At 45.9% G+C, this 22,118-nt stretch overlaps 1 protein-coding gene across 1 annotated transcript in view; it reads left to right on the top strand.

Moving 5' to 3' along the window:
* PPM1D (protein phosphatase, Mg2+/Mn2+ dependent 1D) overlaps positions 1–22,118 on the top strand; it is a 45,790-nt gene that overhangs the window by 4,821 nt on the left and 18,851 nt on the right. Inside the window, exons 2-3 of the mRNA XM_025179227.2 lie at positions 6,488–6,716; positions 13,224–13,348. Coding sequence (XP_025035012.2) covers positions 6,488–6,716; positions 13,224–13,348 — 354 coding nt within the window. The remainder of the gene's footprint in view (positions 1–6,487; positions 6,717–13,223; positions 13,349–22,118) is intronic.

Below are 22,118 nucleotides of genomic sequence, written 5' to 3'. Positions count from 1 at the left end.
CTTGTTAGGATGGAATAGAATAACTGATTGAAAGCTCCGTCTTTGTGACCAGGTAGGGTAAAGGAGGGAAGTTGCAAGGAACATTTGGGAGCCATGGCAGTATTCTGAAGGAGGAGGGACAGCAGCAGCTGGAACCAGGGGCTTGGGAAGCTGTTGCAGCATTTTGGAAAGGGAGAAAACTTAATACTGTCCAGAACAAATTGGTCTTAGATTTCACATGTAAAGTTGGTGCCAAAAAAAAAAAAAAAAAAACTTGAAAGATGCATGTTGTGGGGTTGAGATAATACTCAGAGGCAGGCTACTGAAGTCCTGTTGAGACCTGTCATGCCACTGAAACAAATACTAAACTTACATCTCAGTGCTGGGTCACCAGATCAGGTGTGATTAAGTTTGTGTGTCAGCACCTGGCTTGTCTACACTGTCAAAAATGTGAAACGCCTGGGAGAATCACCACTTAGCTAACACAGCTGTTTCATGGCAGTCTGTCCTTTAAGACAACTAGCTGCAGCTCAAGAATTAGCTGGGGAATGCGCCACAGGAGAATAGTTGTGTAGCCAGCAGTGGAGATGGCCTCACACTTAAAAAACAAAACCATAAAACAAACCACAAACGACCAGAAAAAGTTGGGCTCATGTGTCTGACCAGCTGGTGGTGTGGTTGTAGATGCACCTGTAACAAGGGCTTATGTTTTGAGTTTGAATTTGGCAGGATGAAAAATAAATTTACACCTTTGTAATGGGGTCTGTCTGATCTTAGCTTGAGCCTCCTTTTGGAATTAACAGTGAAACAATTTGTATCAAGAGTCTTTATTTTGGCAGTAAAAGTGCATACCTGCCTATTCCTGAACAAGGTTCCCTCTAATCTTTTCCACCCCGTGCAAATTTTTTCCACCCCATGTGCAGAATGAATTTTTATGTGCAGTAAGGCATGTGTGAATGTGTGTACCATCAACAGAAACACAAAACCTTGCTGTAGGCACTTTGCTAATCAGCTGGGCAGCATTTCAATCTCTCCTGTGTGGCCGCACAAATGCCCACCTTTGTTTAGTCTCAGAGGGGTGGCCGTGTTAGTCTGTTACTTTAAAAACAACGTGTAGTCCTGTGACATCTTAGAGACTAACAAAAATATATAGGATCGTGAGCTTTTGTGGGTAAGACCCATCTCATCTGATGAAGTGGGTCTTACCCATGAAAACTCATGATCCTATATACTTATATCTTGTGTAAGAAAACCAGAATAACTTCATTGGTGTTTAAAAACAACCATGCTGCATTAAGGTTATGAAAAGCCTGATTTTTTTTTTACATAGTTAAAACAAGGACCATTAAGTTAAAACTGCTACTCTTAGCATTACGGGGTCTTAAAATAGGGGCTCTTTTAAGCTCAGTGTGAAATGGCAGGGAAAATCCACCTTGCGTTAGCTAACTTGAGTTAACACACCTTTGCCCCTTGCTGCCAGTGGCGACAAAGCCAAAGTCTTTTACAAGTGTTCAGCACGATAGCACTTTTCTAAAAGAGCCGATAGCCTCCTTTTATGAAGTGGAAAAGTTGAAGCATGTAAGTGCCTTCCCTAGAGTCGTATCGTTTTTAGTAATTGATCTGGAGCTTTGACTCAGCCACTTATTACTGATCAAATCTGTGTTCTTTGAAACAAGTATTATGTTAACAGACTCCTTGGTTCTTTTTTTCCACCTCTACCCAAGTCACTGAATGCTGCATGTCAGATCCATTTTGAGCTCGTGCACATGGATCTCTATCACCACATTTGTTTTAGCTTAATTCTTTTTTGTTTTATTTTTGGCCAGTGATAATGAATGCATTGCTTGCCCACGGAACAGAGAGGATTTTAATTGTTTTTGTTTACGAGTTAAAACACCTCTCTCATAGTATGATGTAGCACAGGGGTGTCCAAACTTTTTTCAAAGAGGGCCAGATTTGATGAAGTGAACATGCGTGAGGGCCGACCATTTTGCCTGACATTCTTTGAACCATTAAAACTAAATGCAAATTAACTATTTTATGCAAAGTTTATTGCAAACGGCATACTTTTCATTTCGTGACATGGATGACAAATCTAAATAGGTGTTAAATCACTCTGCCTTTCATATCTGAAGGCCAGATGAAAAAAAAATCCAGGAAGCTGAATTATATGTCAGGAACATTGTAAAGTACATTACATATTATTGGTAATAAAGGTTGTCTGTCAACTTTTAAGTTCAAAAAATATGAACAGGAACATAACACCAAGTATACATGTTGTGTCCAAATATATTTATAACTGATTTAGACCAACTGACATTAACTGAGATTTTACAATGTATTCATCTCAATACATATGGATTCGTTGGGGGCCATAAAAGATAGATATTGCCAAATTACCTGGGGGGCCGTATTAAACCGGAACACGGACCGCAATTGGCCCGCGGGCCGGACTTTGGACATGCCTGATGTAGCATGATCTGAATCTCTGAAGTAAGTCCCACTCTAGATTACATGTAGCATTCACCACTAAAATAAATCAAGACTGAAGTTGCTTATGCCCCTTAATGTAGCTGGACATAGGTTTGGCTTAGGGAGAGCCTAAACTCATGTGCTCTTGCAGTGTCTGTTTTGTTTACACATGTGGGATTTTGATTACAATGCTTTTCATTTTTACATAAGCACTAATTTGATTGTCTGATACATTTTTTTTATTGTTGTAGTGAATGAGTTCCTCCCAGTGTATGTGGCTGTTTAATAAATGTACAGGTGAAATGGAAATGAGGGTTTCAGGGTTCTGCCTCCAATCACTCCATTTTATGCACGTAATAATATAATCGCTACAGTGGTCACGCTCATTAGACAAAGCCCTTTTTGGTACATCTGTCAGGTCGAATGCAGTTTATGTTCAAGAGGTAATTGGGGATGACAGTGATAGCTGGTGAAATATTTAAATGAGGAGGAAGTGATGTCTATTGGCTAAACAGACAACTGGTCGGTAGACTCTCCGGTTCTGGAACTAATTTTGTCATTGACTTGCTCCATGCTCTTTGGCAAACATTTCACGTAACCTCCCTTGGCCTCATTTGCAAAGTGGCTGGGTTAGTAGTCATCCGTCTCCCAAAGATCTGGGGACATAACGTTTGTAAAGTGATGTTTGATCCATTGCTAAATAGTGCCAGAGAAGTATAACATAGTTAGGCCAGGACTGCACCTAGAAATTAGATTGACTTGTTACATCCATCAGGCTGTGAAAAATATTGTGCTCTGGGCACTATAGTTTGGTCCACCTATTCCAGTGATGGGCAGCCTAAGCTAGTGAGTGGGCCACCAGAGTGACCCTCCTTCATCTCAGTGGGCCACAAGATTGTAACCAAGTCAGGCTCCCAGGCTTGGGTAGTTTTGCTAAATGCACTTAAGTACCTAGAACATGTGCTGATTGAAATGTAGCAGCATTTGGATTGGATGCAGAGGAAGCACACGGCTCTCTCTCACAGTCAGTGTTTGCAGTCAGCGGGCGCGCCTCATATCCTGTGCCCTTGCTTTACCTGTGACTGTCACTGTAGTAATATTGGTAGGGAAAAAAACCCGTGTAGAGTAGGGATGTTAGCATGTACTTGGTTATATGATGGACTGATAAGCCTGGGCTTATTGGTTAATCCTACTGATTACAAGCAACGCCACCCCTCCCCCAGCCCCTGCTGCCTTTGTATGAGATGCAGCAAGGGGGATGGGGGAGGTGGGAGCCGGTGCCCAGGGGGAGCTGGCTTTTAAGACAGCTCCCAGCATGTATTGGCTTCTGGAGAGCCCCCCCCCCCCCCCACTGCCTCCCACAGACTCGGTTCCCCATGAACACTGGCTCCCAGGGAGCCGCCTACCCTCCCACCCTGCGCTGCTGCCTCTCATACAGAGGCAGTAGTGCATGAGGAGGGGCAGGCGGGAACTGATACGCGCAGGGAGTTGGCTTTTAAGCTGGCTCTCTGCATGTGCGGGCTCCATGGAGCCACCTGCCCTCTCCCCTTGCTGCCTTCCACAGAGGTTTATATTTGTGTTGAGTGGTTTGGGAAGTTGTGGGAAGCTGCTTCTGAGGATCACGCCTCTTCGCTTGACTGATGCTTGTCCGAATAAATACGTTCATAAGGTTCTTCATGTTTGATTTGTACTAGGGAGGTTGCGGAATCTCCATCATTGGAGGTTGTTAAGAGCAGGTTAGACAGGCACCTGTTGGGGTGATCTAGATGGTGCCTGGTCTTGCCATGAGGGCAGGGGACTGGACTTGATGACTATAACACGATGCCATAGGAAATACATATTGTAGTAGGGTATTTACTGTACTATCATATTCCTGGTATGTAGAATATATACTGCATGGAGCACATTTATTGTGGTAAATGCAACCTCTTTAATGGTTACCGTAGTAAGTGTCAATTGTGAAGTAGAAGAGAGAAAACATGCCGGCGAAATTAATATCTGTAGCGTTTGCGGTCGAAACCTTTTCTGAAGCGTTTGTGGTCGAAAGACATGAGTAGGTGCAGTGCGGAAGGAGCATAAAATGAAGAGTCTTCATGGAATGGTGACGTATCTGATGTTGTGGGAGGGAGTTTGTGGGGCTAGGTGTATCTTAACTGAGGGCTGCCTCAAACATGGGGCTTTTTTTTTGGGGGGGGGAAACCCAGTCAGGAATGTAGGTGAATTAGACCAAGGGAACAGTTGAGAGAGAAATTTGGGCACAGTGTTTGGAACAGGAGCAGAGCACAGGAGGAGGAGAAGATAAATGTTGGCAGGAGCAGAGAGGTGACAGTGAGGAAAACCATGAATTTAATGTGGAAGGGGAGGAGGAAAAACGGGTGTAGATATTTAATGTGTGAGAGAATTCTGGATTGGAGGAGTACCACTTCGGGTCTGGGGGCGTGCGGTGGTGAGGTAGCAAGCATAAGAACCCTGTGCAGTTTTGTCCTCAGTGTGGACCGGTGAATAATTTCCCCCTGATAATGCAAATAGACTATTTGTTTTGAAACCCCATTCAGAGTAGACTTTAAACCAAAACAGGCAGAGATATAAAGACAGTCGTTCTGGGCCCTGTGTGTGTAATAGCCAGACAACTAAGGGACCTGATGTAGCTGGCACTGCTACAGCTTCCAATCAGGAAGTGAACGTTTGGCTTCTGTGGCTCTTGGGTGTCATTTTCAACTAACAGCACATCTCTTATTTCCCATGTTAGGGATGTGAATGGTTAACCGGGAAGCCTCACCCGTAATGGTTCCGGTTAACTGGTAGAGACTGGAGCAGCTACCTGCCTGTCACTCTGGCCACCAACCAGAGCAACCCCTGTGGCTGGTACGCCTGGCCTAGCCCTCCTGCCACAGGCAAGGGCTGCTCGGATTGGCTGGCCAGAGCAGCCCTTGTCTGTGGTGGGGGGCTGTGTCAACCCCTCTTTAATCGATTAAACATTTAAGTGGTTAACCAATTAAACAGGATTTTACATCCCTGTTCCTCACTTATTTCCTTCAGCAGAAGTCAGAGAACTAAACCTTGGGAGATACTGTTCAGAATCCCGACTCAGTATTCTGACCTCTGTTTGGATTACTGTTTGGCTACGTCTACACAGGCATGATTTTCCGGAAATGCTTTTACCGGAAAAGTTTTCCGTTAAAAGCATTTTTGGAAAAGTGCGTCTAGATTGGCAGGACGCTTTTCTGCAAAAGCACTTTTTGCGGAAAAGTGTCCGTAGCCAATCTAGACGCACTTTTCCGCAAAAAAGCCCCGATCGCCATTTTCGCCATCGGGGCTTTTTTGCGGAAAAGAAATCTCTGCTGTCTACACTGGCCCTTTTGTGCAAAAGTCTTTCGGAAAAAGACATTTGCCCGAACGGGAGCAACATAGTATTTCCGCAAAAAGCACTGATTTCTTAAAGTAGGAAGTCGGTGTTTTTGCGGAAATTCGGCCAGTGTAGACAGCTGGCAAGTTTTTCCGGAAAGCTGCTGATTTTTCCGGAAAAACTGTCCAGTCTAGACACAGCCTTTATGTTTTAATCTGAAGTTAAATTCATTTTATGCTCATTGGAGGGAAGGACTTGAAGGTCCTGGTTGGAACCAGCCATCATGTGGTCACGTGCATGCTTCATTGTAATTATTCAGCCCCGTTGATCTGCTGTGCTCCTCTTTTCTTGGGTTTTGTTTCTTTATGAATAGAAATGAACAACACTGCCAAATGGTGTGGGTTTTATTTAATATGGACAGCCAGCCAGCCTACGAAGGCTGTTTTCACTGGGACTTGAGATAAGTCTTGAAGGAGATGAAGAAGAAACACATAGTCAACCCCTTAGTTTCTAGTTTGCTAAGTTAGCATGGGTTAGCTTGAATATTACATATTAATCCACTCTTGACACCATGACACTATTTTTCTTCAGGTAGTTGTAACAACTTGGGGCTTTTCGGACCATCTCCTGAAGGGGAAACTCGTGGCAAGTTTCAGAGAGTTAAAATTTGGCTTTTCTTTCTCATTGCAGCAGAGTGGCCGAAGACCATGACTGGCCTTCCAAGCACGTCGGGGACTACCGCCAGTGTGGTAATTATCCGGGGTTCACAGATGTATGTGGCGCATGTTGGAGACTCAGGAGTGGTGCTGGGCGTCCAGGATGACCCCAAAGATGACTTTGTTCGGGCGGTGGAGGTGACGCAGGACCACAAGCCTGAACTTCCGAAAGAAAAGGAGAGAATCGAAGGGCTTGGTGGCAGGTAATTGTGTTTTGTTCCTTGTTTCAATTTCTTGTCTCACTGTCCTGCTCCTGCTGACGGAAGGGTTCAAGCTTCCTTGGGAAGCCAGTAAGAACCTTTTTTTGTGTTTCTGCCCTTTGGTCTGTAACTATTCAGCTGGTTGGAAGTGGGGAAGTAGTTGTATTATTTTAGTGTTTGCTACTACAGGTTGAACCTCTCTAGACCGACAAGGAGTACTGTAGCACCATATAGACTAACAGATGTAGTGGAGCATAAGCTTTTGTGGGCAAAGACCCATTTCGTCAGATGCATGTAGTGGAAATTTCCAGAGGCAGGTATAAATATGCAGGCAAGAATCAGGCTAGAGATAATGAGGTAAATTCAGTCAGGGAGGATGAGGCCTACTTTTAGCAGCTGATCTGGAGGTGTGAACACCAAGAGAAGAGAAACTGCTTTTGTAATTGGCTAGCCATTCACAGTCTTTGTTTAATCCTGAGCTGATGGTGTCAAATTTGCAGATGAACTGCAGCTCAGCAGTTTGTCTCTGAAGTCTAGTCCTGAAGTTTTTTTGCTGCAGGATGGCTACCTTTAAATCTGCTATTGTGTGTCCAGGGAGATTGAAGTGTTCCCCTACAGGTTTTTGCATATTGCCATTCCTAATACCTGATTTGTGTCCATTTATTCTTTTGCATAGAGACTGTCCAGTTTTGGCACTCTCTGGTCTGGAAACATCCATCGTCCAGCATGATTTTAGTTAGCCGGGTGCCCACTTTTCATGGGTGTGACCAAGTTTCCTATGATCCCATAAAGTTTGTCTATAGCCATCAGTCTTGGGTTCTCAGTGTTCTGTGCTGTTATTTAGCTCTAATTCACCCCTAAATGTCTTCTAAGAGCCCAGTAAGCCATGGAAGTGCTGGTAATGCTGCTAGACAATATTGACCTCTTGTGGTCCGGCAAATTCTCTGGTTCATAGACTCATAGACTCATAGACTTTAAGGTCAGAAGGGACCATTATGATCATCTAGTCTGACCCCCTGCACAGTGCAGGCCACAGAATCTCGCCCACCCCTCTTAGAATAATCCTCTCACCTATGTCTCAGATATTGAAGCCTTCCAATACTTTGAAGGCCCCAACATGCAGAGAGTCCTTCAGCTGTGATCTGTGCCCAATGCTACAGAGGAAGGCGAAAAACCTCCAGGGCCTCTGCCAATCTACCCTGGAGGAAAATTCCTTCCTGACCCCAAATATGGCGATCAACTAAACCCTGAGCATGTGGGCAAGACTCACCAGCCAGACACCCAGAAAGTTCCCTATAGCAACTCCTATCATCCCTCCATTGACCTATTTCCAACTGGAAATGAATGGTCAATTAGTTACCAAGATCATGTTATTTCATCCAACCATCCCCTTATCATAGAATCAGAACTGGAAGAGACCTCAGAAGGTCGTCAAGTCCAGCCCTCCGCTCTAGGCAGGACCAATCCCATCTAAATCAACCCGGCCAGGGCTTTGTCAAGCCGAGACTTAAACACCTCTAGGGATGGAGACTCCACTACTTCCCTAGGTAACCCATTCCAATGCTTCACTACCCTCCTAGTAAAATAGTTTTTCCTAATATCCAATCTGGACCTCTCCCACCACAACTTGAGACCATTGCTCCTTGTTCTGCCATCTGTCACTACTGAGAACAGCCTCTCTCCATCCTCTTTGGAACCTCCCTTCAGGAAGTTGAAGGCTGCTATCAAGTCCCCCCTCACTCTTCGCTTCTGCAGACTAAACAGACCCAAGTCCCTCAGCCTCTCCTCGTAGGTCATATGCTCCAGACCCCTAATCATTTTGGTTGCCCTCCGCTGGACCCTCTCCAATGCGTCCGCATCCTTTTTGTAGTGGGGGGCCCAGAACTGGACACAGTACTCCAGATGTGGCCTCACCAAAGCCGAATAAAGGGGGATAATGACATCTCTGGATCTGCTGGCAATGCTCCTCTTAATGCATCCTAATATGCCATTAGCCTTCTTGGCTACAAGGGCACACTGTTGACTCATATCTAGCTTCTCATCCACTGTAACCCCCAGGTCCTTTTCTGCAGAACTACTACTTAGTTCAGCACAGGTCATGTCCCCAGGATGGTGGACTAGAGAGGTTCAACCTGTGTCATAGAATCGTAGAGCTGGAAGGGACCACAAGAGGTCATTGAGTTCAGTTCCCTGCACTCATGGCAGGACCAAGTAAGGATGTTAAATATTGATTAATTGATTAATCGAATAGTTGATGCATTTTGTAATGACTATTCGATTAGTCGATAGGGCACCTCTGCCTTTGAAGGGGCTACCCTTCAAAGGCGAAAGGGCCACATGGAGCCCAGGGTCAGCTGGGGACTACCCTGCTGACCCAGGGCTCCGTGTGGTGCTGCCGCTTTGCAGTTCCCCCCTCCCCTTCCCCATTCCCTTGCTGCCTATTTCTGATAGTGGGGGGAGAGAAGCGACTAGTCGACTGTTTTGTTGACTATCCAATAAGCATTTGACCTTCATATCCCCTAGGACCAAACACTGTCTAGATTATCCCTGACAGGTGTCTGTCTAAGCTGCTCTTAACTATCTCTAGTGACGGAGTTTCTACAACGCACTGGGCAATTTATTCCAGTGTTTAACCACTCTGACAGTTAGGAAGTTTTTCCTAATGTCCAACCTACACCTCCCTTGCTGCAGTTTAAGCCCATTGCTTCTTGTCCTATCATCAGAGGTCAAGGAAAACAATTTTTCTCCCTTCTCCTTGTAACATCCTTTTAGATAATTGAAAACTGCTAACATCTCTCTTCTCTGTCTTTTCTTTTCTAAATGAAACAAGCCCAGTTCTTTCAGTCTTCCCTCCTAGATCATGTTTTGTAGGCCTTTAATCATTTTTGTTGCTCTTCTCTGGACCTTCTCCAATTTTTCCACAATTTTCTTGGAATGTGGTGCCCAGAACTGGACACAATACTCTAATTGAGGCCTACTAATCAGCACAGAGTAGAGCGGAAGAATGACTTCTTGTGTCTTGCTTACAATACTCCTGTTAATGCAGCCCAGAATCATGTTTGCTTTTTTTGCAACAGTGTCACACTGTTGACTAATGTGTAACTTGTCATCCACTGTAGTGACATTCTACTGGAGGTTTATTCGATGGGGTAATTTCTGATTTCCGAATGACAGCCCAGTGAAATCTCCAAAATGAGAAGTATATTTGGGGTCCTGAAAAAAGTGGGAGGGGAAGGGAAGGGGGTTGCTGGCTGACCTTGTCCTTGCCTAAAGATAATTTGTCTTCCCATGTAAGCAATATTAACTCTGAGCTGTAGAGGGCTTCTTCTCTCAAATGAAGAAAATATTAAGATTTTGGCATCAATGTAGTATCAGTTTTGCAGTTGATTGGGCCTCTGGTGGAAGATAGAACCCTGGCTGAAGAGGGTGTCTTCCCTATCTAATGAGGATCTATCTGCTCCATAGAAGTAACATTTCTAATGCATGTTACGTTGCCTGTGTGGTAACAATGCCAGATGTAGAACAGGCTCGGAAAACTTCTTTAAAGAAAATGAAGATCACAAATTATTAACAGGGCTGAGATGTATATTGAAACACCATAAATCCAAACATACGTCCTCCTCTTCTTGCCAGAGCTGAGTTGAGGTTTCTTTTCCATGACCTGGCAGATGTTAAAACATCCCAGAAGGTATTTAATTGTGAAGGCCAATTCATGCATGCTCCCTGTAGCTAGGGTTGCCAGGTGTCCGGTATTGAACCGGACAGTTGGGTATTTTTGCCTCCCGTCCGGTAAAAAAATTCAGAAAATACTGGACACCTAAAATGTCTGGTACTTTCTGACTTTTTTTTCCAGCCAGGAGGCAAAAATCCTGGATGCTTACTGGGTTCAACAGGAGAGCTGTCCAGCTTAGCGCAGGGAGGCAATTCAGCGGGTGGCTGCTGGCAGCCTGTTAGGGCCAAAAAGCCTCACCACACGTTTCTTAAAGGGTCACGCTGTTTTTTTCTGAACAACTCTTGGGGTCCCATTTATTTTTTTTTGGTTCGGTATTTTTTCTGAAACCATTTGGCAACCCTGCCTATAGCTATGGGGCAGGGGAGCAAGCTCTCTTGTCCGAGAGCATTATTGCTGTGAAACAAACCTCAGGGCTCGAATCTGGCATAGCATCACGGGAGCCCAATACTCCTTCATTCTGCAGTCCTGCCCCAGAGGGATGGGCACCGTTGCCTTCTTTCAGCAGCTCGGGCGCAGAGATCACGGGTTTTCCTGGTGACCGCGTTTGCCCGAGAACCCTGCTAGCCCACTAACTTTGTGAGTTGTGTGTCTTTAGCAGGTGGGAGCAGATGAGCTAGCTGCATTTGGGATAAGAGGTTTCTGAAATGAGACCTTGCTGTATTAGTAGGGTAGGGCCTGCAGAGGTCTGGGTTCTAAATGAGCTGCTCTCTCCCTGGTTGAAAGACCTGGAATGTAAGGATGTTAAATTGAGGTTAATCAACAAATTGAATAGTCAATGTAATTTCCATCGACTATTCGATTAGTCGATAAGGGCGCCTGCACCTTTGACGTGTAGAAAGAGCCCTGCTGGCTCTTGCTACATTTCAAAGGCGGAAGCACCACGGGGAGCACGGCCAGCTGGTCCAGCACTCCTGGTCCAGCACTCCTGGTGCTTTGCTTTCGAAATGTACAAGAGCCCTCCCGGGGTTCCTGTACATTTCGAAAGCAGGGAGTGCGGGGCCTGTACATTTTGAAAGCAGGGAGTGTGGGGCCTGTGGGGTTTGAGTCCCCAGCTCGCCCCAGGCTCCCCGCAGCAATTCTGCTTTTGAAATGTCTGCTCTTCCTGCATTTCAAAGGCAGAAGTGCCGCCAGTCCCTGCTGCACCCCTGCCCCTTCTTCCCACAGAGACGGTGCTGGGGGGAACTGGCTTTTAAGCCGGCTCCCCCCAGCACCAGATCCTGCTCCCCCTGCTTTGCTGCCTCTCTGATAGAGGCAGCAAGGGGTGGAGAAGCAACTAGTCAAATGACTAGTCAACTAGCTGCCTACATCCCTACTGGAATGTATTTGGATGTTTCTAATTGCGAGTGGGCAGCTCCCAGAATTTCCTGTTTTACAGGAGCCGGGGCAGGGAGGGAATGTGATCATCTTGTTGGTGGTCTTCAGCTTACCCCAGAGTTGCTGACAAAACTGGCAGAGACGATCCGGCTCCTCCCAGAAGCATGGGGCACGTGCCACCAGGCAGGCGTGTAGGTGTAATGGTGCTTGCAGAACACCGTCGCTCCCTGTGGAGTGGGAGGGGAGATGATGGGAGAAGAGGAGAACTGGGTCTGTGAATCCCATTGAGAGAGCTTCCTTGCTAAAAAATCTCTCTTAAATATTCATGGGGTTACCCCCCAGCACTGTCTCTGCGGTGCCGTACCGTCCCGCCCCTGCTGCCTCTATCAGAGGCAGCATTGGGAGGGCAGTGGGGGGGGGGGGTGGAGGTGGCTGCCACGAAGCCGCCTCTGCCCGCGGCGAGCTACAGACGGGGCTACTGCCACGAAGCAGCCCCTGTTCATGGCAGCCAGCGGTCCTGGCTCTGTCCCAGCTCACACCAGTCCAGGACTTACCCCCGCTTCAGTTCTTACCCCCGCTTCAGTAGTTTAAATGTAATAGGAGCCAGGCTGCTTGTGCACCCAGCTCCTACTACATTTAAATTGCAGAGCCGCAGCAGGGGTAGCTCCTGGACTGGCGAGAGCCAGGGCAGAGCACCTTCACTTTTCGACTGATCGTGTAGTCGATACAAATTGTGTCGACTACATGATTAATCAGGTACCCACTTCTTCACATCCATAGCTGGGGACGGGAGCCCTGCAGGCTGGAAGCTGCTCCAGCTGGGCGTTGTCGGTTAGCTAGTTAAACGTTAGGCCGACCTAACGTTTAACCAGGATTTTACGTCCTTAGTTCTGCTGTGCTCAACCTCTGAGAGCAGATGTTTTGTGGTTTCTGCCTCCTGCAGCTCCCCTAGCAAGAAAACCTCTGTGTTGAGACTGTTGAGGGTGGCTCGTTTCAGTTTTGTTTTTTAACCCACTCACGGCTGCTGCCGACTGTCAGAGCTGTGGCAGGTAGTGAGAACCGAAGAGAGAGCCCTAAATAACACAGCTTCTTTGGGATTTGATAGTGATGGTTCTGCAACTCAGCATATCAGGGGAACCAGCTGTCTCTGAAGGGGAGGAGGGGGACGTTGACTGGTGTTCAGGTGATTCGCAGGAAGCCCCAAATCCCCCCCCAGATTTTCATCTCTTTTTCTGTCCCTTATGCCCCCTCTGCCAAAGCTGGGCTAATCCCCGCCAGTTATCGCAATCTCATTCTGCTCTGAGGGAGGCGTCCACACTGCAGGCTTTACCCGAGGTCATCGCATCGATCCCATAGGCAATAGGGTCGTAAATGTTTCTGTAATTTAAACCGTATAAAATCAGATGTCGTGTGACTAACTTTTTTTTTTTAAATCCCCACCTCTTTGTTTCCCATACTTCCAGTGTGATCAATAAGTCGGGCGTCAATCGGGTTGTCTGGAAGAGGCCGCGGCTGTCTCACAACGGCCCTGTGCGCAGGAGCACAGTCATTGACCAGATCCCATTCCTGGCCGTGGCGCGAGCGCTCGGTAAGTGGTGTCCAGGCATGGCCTAGATGGAGCAGCGAAACAATCAGGGCATCTCTGTTAGAAAGGGAGATGTGAGTGGATACAGAGCATCCCAGGGAATTTCCCAAATGGAGCTAGAGGGGGGTTGGCTGAATGGACAAGGGGACGCTCTCCCCTGTGATATACAGGACTTGTGTCCTAGTTAGTCTTGTGGTGCTACTGTCTTGCAATGCTACTCTTGTGATGCCGACTGTTTTCCAGCTAGCGTTCCTGGGAAATTGCAGTAGGATTGCAGCCCAAGTAGAAGACTTAGCTGTATAGTTGGACATACATATTTTGCCTTTGGTGGCCCCATAAAGGGGTTAGTAGGGAAGTATATGGGGCAGAACCATGTCCCGAAGGCAGGTTGATCATGTGTATTGGGTTTGCCATGTATAAGAGCTCTTGGAGGAAATGCTTCGTAATTTGGTAGCCGTTGGCAAAAACTGCTTCATGCCCCTGTGTGCGGCAGAGTCTGTTTTTCGTGTCATTTCCCATTCCTGGATTTAAATGCTGATTCTAACTTTGTACAACTCGCTCTCTTCTGGGCCCTGAGTCGGGAATACTCTGTCCACATCCGAAGAGTGTTGGTGGGTACTGCTTTTAGGAAAGGTGGTTTCTAATTCTTGTTCCAGAAGACCCTCACAATTCACGGAATCGCAGTTCGTGGAATTTCTGTGGCCTAAGGAGGAGGAGGGGGCCGGGAGCCGTGGGGAAGTCAGCAGCTCCCAGCCCCTGTGGTGGGATCCCCGTGGCTCCCGGCCCCCCACGGTGAGTTGGGAGCTGCAGGAAGCTTACCACAGGGACCGGTTGCTGCGGCTCCCGGTATTTGTAAATTTCACCATTTGCGGTAGATGCAGGAACGCATCCACCACAAACGTCAGGGGGTTCCTGTATTTTCCTTCTGAATACAATACCGTGTGTGAAAGTTGGACAGCACTTTCCAGGAGGCAGTCGGGCTCCAGAACTGCAGTGTCCCGCTTATCAGTTACATAGTAATATTGCCCCGGCTTACAAGCCAGTGCTGTTTGTGCTTCACGTGACACTGTCCAGTGCCAAGAGCAAGCAATGTTTCTCTTGTGTGTGAAAATAACAGATACATTAACTTGACTTACCAAGCAAGTGCAGCTATATGGGGGCGAACTCAGGGGGTGGAGAAAGTGAGGAGGAGGATCAGATAAAGGGCATGGCTGGACATATGGCTAAAAAATAACACGCCTCTTCTTTAAATGGATAATAGCACTCTTTATGCCAGGGCTACTCAACACGTGGCCCATGGGCCGCATGTGGCCCACAGCCCATTAGTTTGTGGCCCGTGGTGCAGTTTGGGTTTACGTTGTGGCTTGGGTTGATATGTGTTTTAGTAGTTAAATTCCTGGACTGTTGTGAAGCCAAAACAAAAAAGTAGTCAATATAATGGTCTTCTGTTGATATGCGTTTTAGTAGTTTAATTCCTGGAGTGTTATTGCTCATTAAAAGTGCTGTCATGGGGGTGGAAATTGGGTAAATATTTCATTTTATTAATATCAGCAGAACTGACTTAAATGGGGCCTGTGTGTTGTATAGTTTTGCCTTAATCTTTGTATTCATGCCTGTCAGTGTAAAAAGCTATTTGCATATATTTGCATATATATTCACATGTATATGCAACCACACTTAAGTTGCGGCCCTCGGCATGTGCTGTGAGTATCATTGTGGCCCTCGGGGCTTCCAAAGTTGAGAAACCCTGTGTTACGCGATGCCTTGCAAGTTCATTGGGCCTCAAAACCGCTGGGTGAGATGTTAACATTGTTTCATAGCTGGTGAAAAAGAACCGGAGAGGTTATGTGACTGGCTCAAGGTTATGAGACACAGCAGAGTGGTGAAACAAAGCTGGTCGTGACTTTCCATTTTGCACAAGAGCTACAAGGCGAAACGTGTTGGTTCCCCTTTCCTACAAGGGAGCATGCATTGCTCTGAGACTGTTAACCACATTAAAAACTCTTCTACCTTTAAAGGTGCATTCTCTCCCCGCTCCCTTTTTGTGGGTGGTTTTGAACCTGTCACATGAATATTTCCAGAAGGCCCAATGGTGTTTGAGTCTGATTGCTCTCCGTACGTCAGACAAAAGGGCTTTGGCTAGCTTCCGTGTGCAGGTGAGGATGGAGGGAATAATCCATCTGTTACACACGAATTGTGGCCTTGACAGTTCTCATGTGGATGAAAAAAGGTTGCTGGAGGGGGGGAGGGGTGAGAGAGGAGCAAATGAGAACGTTTGTCCTGTCCCAGTAGTTCTTGAGTTCAAAGTCCAGCATGCTTGGCTCTTTCAAAAGACGTTCCCAGGTGACTTGAAGATGCCAAGTCAATATTGCCGGGGATGACTACATTTTGGTGCTTGGTGTCTGGTGCTACGAACTCTTCACGTCCCCGTCTTGCATGAGATCTGGCCAGCCTCTTGGGAAAAGGAAGGCAGCTGTGTGGCTTTGCCTGGGACTCAGATGGTGCACAGATGCTCAGTTTGGACCCAGGATTTCATTCCAGGAGGGGTGCGCTAGTCTCAAAAGCTGCTCACACAAGGCCAACCAGAATTAAACCCATTGGTATTCATGCGACGAAGCCCCATTTGACCACTTGGCTGCCTCCCAGCATTGCTGCTCTGATTGGCACCAGCCCTTCATACACTGGAGCATCTCCAAGCTGTTCAGTTTGCTCTGACACTAATAACCAGGTTAACGCTCATGTTCTTTGCTGTTACCAGCACTGAGTCAATTTCACTGGTAACTAGTACTACGGATGGCTCCACGCACGGTGCCCAGATTGGGGCATTACATTAATGCTTTGCAGGATGTCTGTAGCATAAAATTATAAATACCAGCTGTGCAGATAGCAGAATGATCGGCTAGGCCAAATTTTTTTTTACCAGGGGAACATCAGTCTGCTAAACAGGCATTCCCATCTGCCTCCAGCCAGCAGTGGCACAGAAGTGAATCTGCTCACAGCCTGAGATTGAGCAGATGATCTGGTAACAGACAGCAAATTTCGGAACGCAGACAAGGTAATTATTATCTTGTGTGTGTTCCCAGCTTTTGCTTTTCTGGCACTTTCCAGCGTGTTAATGAGATTTCCCCTTTCTGCAGCTCGTGTCTGTTCCTTAATCTATTTTTATTATGATATGGAAATGGGGACATTTTTAATTTGGATTCATGGATGCTGATCTATTGATTTTTTTTTCCCCCCTCCCCTCTCTAAATCTGGGGATCCTGTGTAAGGAATGCAGTGAATGTTTTAAGTATAGCCAGTGACACAGATGCCATAGAAAAGCAAATATTTGGACAGCACAGATGAGATTGGCACAGTAAATGAGTCATCCTGGTGAAATTAATTCTCTCCAAATTCCCCTTGGTCGTCTTAGACAGTGTTGTTCTGCCATGAACTACACAGTGCTGCTATATATTCTTGTATTCTTTTGCCCTGAACTACACAGCGGTGGTGTATATTCTTATACAGCATTTGCTTTCCACTTTGCGGTGACTGTAGCTAAGTAATGTCTGACGTAATCTATTTATATTTTAATCACATAGAGGGGTTTAAGTTTTTAATTAGTTCTCTGCAAGGGGCCTAGTGTGCTCTTGTTGCTATATAAATGTATGTGAGGTGCCCTTAGATCTTCTAATGATGATATAGTGGTGGACACTGTTGTATTGTAATTTAAATATCAATATTTGTACTTCTCTCTTCTGAAGAAATCCACTTCACTGTAGGTTAGTGAGGGGCAGCCTAGGCTAGGGAGTGGGCCGCACGGGTGTCCCTTCTTATCTCAGCGGGGGCAAGATTGTTGTAACCAAGAGAGTCTCCCGGGACAAGGTGGTTTTGCTGACTGGGCTTGCGTCCCTAGGATGTGCAGGGGGTTCTGATGGAACCATAGCAGCGCTCTGATTGGATGCAGAGGGAACGCATGGCTCTCACCGACAATGTTGTGTACAATCAGCACACACCTCACTTCACGTGCCCTGGTTTTTACATGCCTGTCACGTTAGCAATACTGTTAGGGGGAAAAAAACCTACAAGGGCAAAAAGCAGCAGAATCTGGCAATCCGGCAATCCTGCGCATGAGCAATGGTAAACCAAATGTTTCGTGGGCATACAACCACGGTGGGCCACAGGTTGCCCACCGCTGGGGTAGCTTGTGCCCCGTTTGGTTTGTAATGGCTATTGATGGACACAAGACAGCCCTAGGAACCTGTCAACACCTCAACGCCTCAAGACCTGGCATCACCCACACGGCTCAGATAAGGGTTAGGTCTTCTAAGCACTTGCTCGGCGGAAGAAAATGTCTGTGTCCGAGGACCCCCACCCATCCTCGTCGTGGATTTACAAACCTTTTCCATTTCAAGAATAGGGTTGGAAAGATTCCACGGAACATGGCTGGCCTGAGCCCCTCCTACCGTGCAGTCTGATGCCCCCTATCCTCCTTGCACATGAGACAGCCCAAATCCCCTGGCTGCTTGCCTAGGTGGGTTAGCCTCACCTGGGCTGCTCTCTTGAGCACTCCCTCCTGTGCAGAGGTGACGTTGCTGGCTGCTCTTCCTCCCCACACATTCCTGCAGGGGGTACACCTCACTTTTTTGGCAAAATGGGGCATTTGTCCCATTTGCTCCTGCCAGCCATGTTCTGTGGAATCTTTCCCTGGCGACGTACGGTCACCCTGTGTATCTAGTTACATTAACCTGTTAGCTTTTGGCTTCTGCAGCAACTGCTGTGCCTGAACATGGCTGCCTCTCAGTGCTCCTTGTAGGCAGGAGAGGGGTGCATCCTTTGCTCCCATGTCCTCCGTTCAGTCGGAGGAACTTGAAACGGCTTTGATGTTGAAGAAATAATTGTGAAGTAAATTTCTGGTCTGTTTTTATACAGATTAAACCTCTCTAGTCCAGCACCCTCTGGATCTGACGGTGCTGGACCATAGGAGGTCAGTATTGTCTAGCAGCATTACCAACACTTCCACTGCTAACTGGACTCTTGCAAGACATTTAGGGGTACACTAGAGCTAAGTAACAGCACAGAACACTGCGAGCCAGGACTGGCAGCTGAAAAAAAAATTATGGGACCGCGGAAAACTTGGCCACACCCACGATAAGTGGACATCCAGCTCACTAAAATCATGCAGATCACAGAGGTTGCTAGACTAGAAAGTTTCAGCCTGTATTTGTTTTTTCGATAGCATTCAGTCTCAATACTGTGTAACTTCAAACCTGGAAAGGACGTGGTTTCTGTGCTGAACAGCTTACGTTGTTGTTGCCTCTGGTTTCATACTCCAGTGTGAAAAGAGTAGAAGAGATTAAAGCCGTGATAGAAGAATGCAGTTATGTCGGCTGGCTATGCACAGAAGTTGATGTTTTACGAATAGTTCTTGAGCTGGTATTTTTAAGTTTTCTCCTCCTGTTCCACACCCTACCCGAGTTGGCTAATACCTTGCGGGCATCGTGGCAGCAATGGGTCTTGCGAAAGCCTTGCAAATCAAGCGGGCAGTCTTTGGATGGGGGAAGTGGCTTAGGTCTCAATTCTGCTCTTACCTCCTGTAGGACTTTCATTTTTCTCCCCTCTGAGGGCTGGTCCATAGCCACGATCTGCAACTGTCAGCGAGATGACTTAGTGTGGGAGGCCTTCATAGTTGACTAGTTATCTTAATTCTTCATGAACAGTGAAACTAAGGACCCAGTGATTAAATTCTTTACTTGATGTGGCCACTTTAAGTATCCCTTTGTGATTTCTTGTGTGTGTGTGTTTCTAATTTTTGTATCAGCCCTATTTTTTCAGGTGACTGCATCAGAGGCTTGACTCTCTAATTTGAATAAGTACAGTAGGATTCCTGCTGATACCTGAAATAGATGCACCGTGTACAAGGGCACTAAACACGAAATGCATCGTATCGAGAAGTATGCTGGCTCTTACGGTGTGATGTCAGAGCAGCCAGTCTGAATGCCAGAATTGTCTTCTGATTTCTTTTTTCATGTGTATGGCATGAACTGCTGAAGTGGAAGATCTAGTTGACCTCAGATGAACTCATTAGGTACTTGTATAAAAGTTTAGTTTTCATGGGCACTGAACTGTTTAAAAAAAAAAATCAAAGTTCATAATGGACATACTATACATTGTCTGCTTTTCAGGTCCTTCATTTTTGATCATATATGGGATTATTCTTTATTTATACTATATCCTATTAAATTGCAGTTTAAGATAGATACATATTAGTATTAGCAATATAGTAGTATAACCATTTAAGTAATTCTCCTGGGCTTATCGGTTAACTATTACACTTAGGCTCCCGTCCCACTCCTGAGAAGCTGGCTGCCACCCTGAGCTGCTCTCTCTGTATCCTGGGAGCAGGGCCACAAGCAAGCTTAAAAGCTGGCTCCCGGCGTGTGCTGGCTCCCTGGGAGTGGAGGATAAAGCTTATACTACGGTGCCCACAGTATGGCTGGCTCCCTGGGAGTGGAGTCAGCTGACTCAGCACAGGCTCCCTGGGAGAGGAGTCAGCTGACTCTACACCCAGGGAGTTGGCCATGCTGCAGGTGCTGTAGTATAAACTTTATACTGCAGAACCCGCAGCATGTAACCACTGACATTTTTAGCAGTTACAAAGCTACCTAAATACTTGAACATCCCTAATCATTATTAGAGATTGTAAAGCACTGTCCAGGTTCTATTGATGGGAAACTGAGTGGTGAAAACTATTATTCAATAATAACCATAAGTGCTGCCTACTGTCCCTTTGTAAGACAGCCTGGGTACGTTTAGACTAAAGCCTCTTTCGAAAGAGGCTTTTTTTGAAAGTATCTTTTGAAAAAGCCTCTTTCGAAAAAGAGCATCTAGACAACAAGAAGATTTTTCGAAAAAGCAGCTTGCTTTTCCGAAAGAGTCTAAATGCTCTTTTTCGAAAAAGCCCTGTTTTCATGCAATAGCACCTTTTTTTTGAAAGATGACTTTTGAAAAAAGGCGTTATTCCTCGTAGAATGAGGTTTACTGCCGTCAACAAAATGCAGTGGTAGTCTAGATGCAGGTAAAGTTTTTTTCAAAAAAAACCTGTAGTCTAGACACACCCCCTGAGACTCTTATTACCTAATTAATAGTGTGAGGATTGTGTACCTAATTAATAGTGAAACCTGAGTACATTACCCCTTGGCTTGTATTCACATGTATACACATGTGCATTGGGAGACTAAAAGATTCCTGCTGCATCTCTGTTGAATGTTACGTAATCATCCTGAACTTTGAATTCAGAGGAAAGCTATCCACGTTATTTGAAGATGTATTGTTAATATATTGTTAGCGGAAATTAGCACTTCCTTGTCTCTCAAGAACTGTGCTCTTTCAAGTTTACACATCTTTAAGTTGAAGGGGGAAAAAATCAAGAAAAAAGAAAACCTTATTGCTTGAAGGTAACAATATAACAGCTGTTTTAACTTTGTGGGCTACTTCCACTATTGACCTGGGATTTTCATTTAGCTCAGGACATTTTGAAATAACAAGGTAACATAGTTGTGCATCTCAAAGAAATCTGAAATATTTTTCTTTTCAGCAAAAATGTTGTCAAAAAGAATTGTGTTGGCTTTCAGTCAGTCCTAAAGATGTCCTGAGGAATTCCCCCCCAAAAGTTTTCTATTGAAGAAAATGGGGCAGAGATCTGTATAAAGTACATAATATGCATTTCAGTTCCTGTGCAGTGACAAGTCGGTGCTGTCTTGTTTGAGTTATATGATTCATCTTGGAGCACATGTGGATCCATTTACCTTGAAAGAGAATTGTTTTCCTCCGCGCTCTCGCTGGAGTTCCCTGTGCGTGATTCTTTCTCTTCCTTGAAGTTGTACTAGAAACAATAATTATTCTGAAAGACAGAATCATCTCCTTTTTTGGCCATTGCATTTCCCCCTTATGTTCATATTTTCTATATTCATGCAGCCGGCCAAAATACTGCAGAGAAGTGACCGTCCCTTTGGGGTGTGAAATGCCTTCTTGGTACTCAACTCAGGGATCCAATTCCTAGCCAAAAGACTCAAAGTAGCTTTCCAGATACACTTCTTTCTGTTCTTTCTCCTATTTCCACATCATAGTTTGTAACTTCTTTTTCATTCTTTTTTTGTGTTGACTCAATGGATCTTGGGTTCTTTTACTCCTCCCTCCCCCCCAATTTCAGATCCCTTTCAGTTTTAGATGCTTCCTGCATCTGGCCAGGTATACCTTTATGTCTTGTTTGTTCTGCAAGTGTAATAAAATGGTTTATACCTTACTGGTTTCTATGTAACTTATTTCTTGGCAGTAGCTTTCTGGTAGCTTTCCCTTTCCTTTCCCCTGGTTTAATAGGTTAGGCCAGCGTTTCCCAAAGTATGGTCCAGTACTGGTCCTTAGAAAAAAAAAATAGCAGTCCTTAGAAAAATTATTGTGAACGATCCTATTAATTTGTGTGACTGGGTAGCAGCACCCTACACTGCTGAGTGCGGTGGCGTGGCCCTCTTCGGAGAGACCCCACCGTGGTGGCATCTCTGCTGGGTATGCTTCTGGGCAGCGGGGCTAGATCTGGCCAGCACTAGGACCCAGGGAGAAGGCTGGGCGTCGTTCGTACCGATGCAGAACGCCCAGCGCTGGACACAGCTGGGGGAACCAGTGCTGGCCAATAAAGCATCCGGGATTGGGGCCAGGAGGGGGGCCAAGTAGGGCCAGTGACACAATGTATTTGCATATTCATCATTTGCTTAATGAATATACAAATATGCAAATA

This window comes from Pelodiscus sinensis, chromosome 21, assembly GCF_049634645.1.
Source record: "Pelodiscus sinensis isolate JC-2024 chromosome 21, ASM4963464v1, whole genome shotgun sequence".
In the NCBI taxonomy this organism is placed as follows: Eukaryota; Metazoa; Chordata; order Testudines; family Trionychidae; genus Pelodiscus; species Pelodiscus sinensis.
The sequence above is the reverse complement of the archived record's forward strand: the minus strand, read 5'-3'. Positions and strand labels throughout refer to the sequence as shown.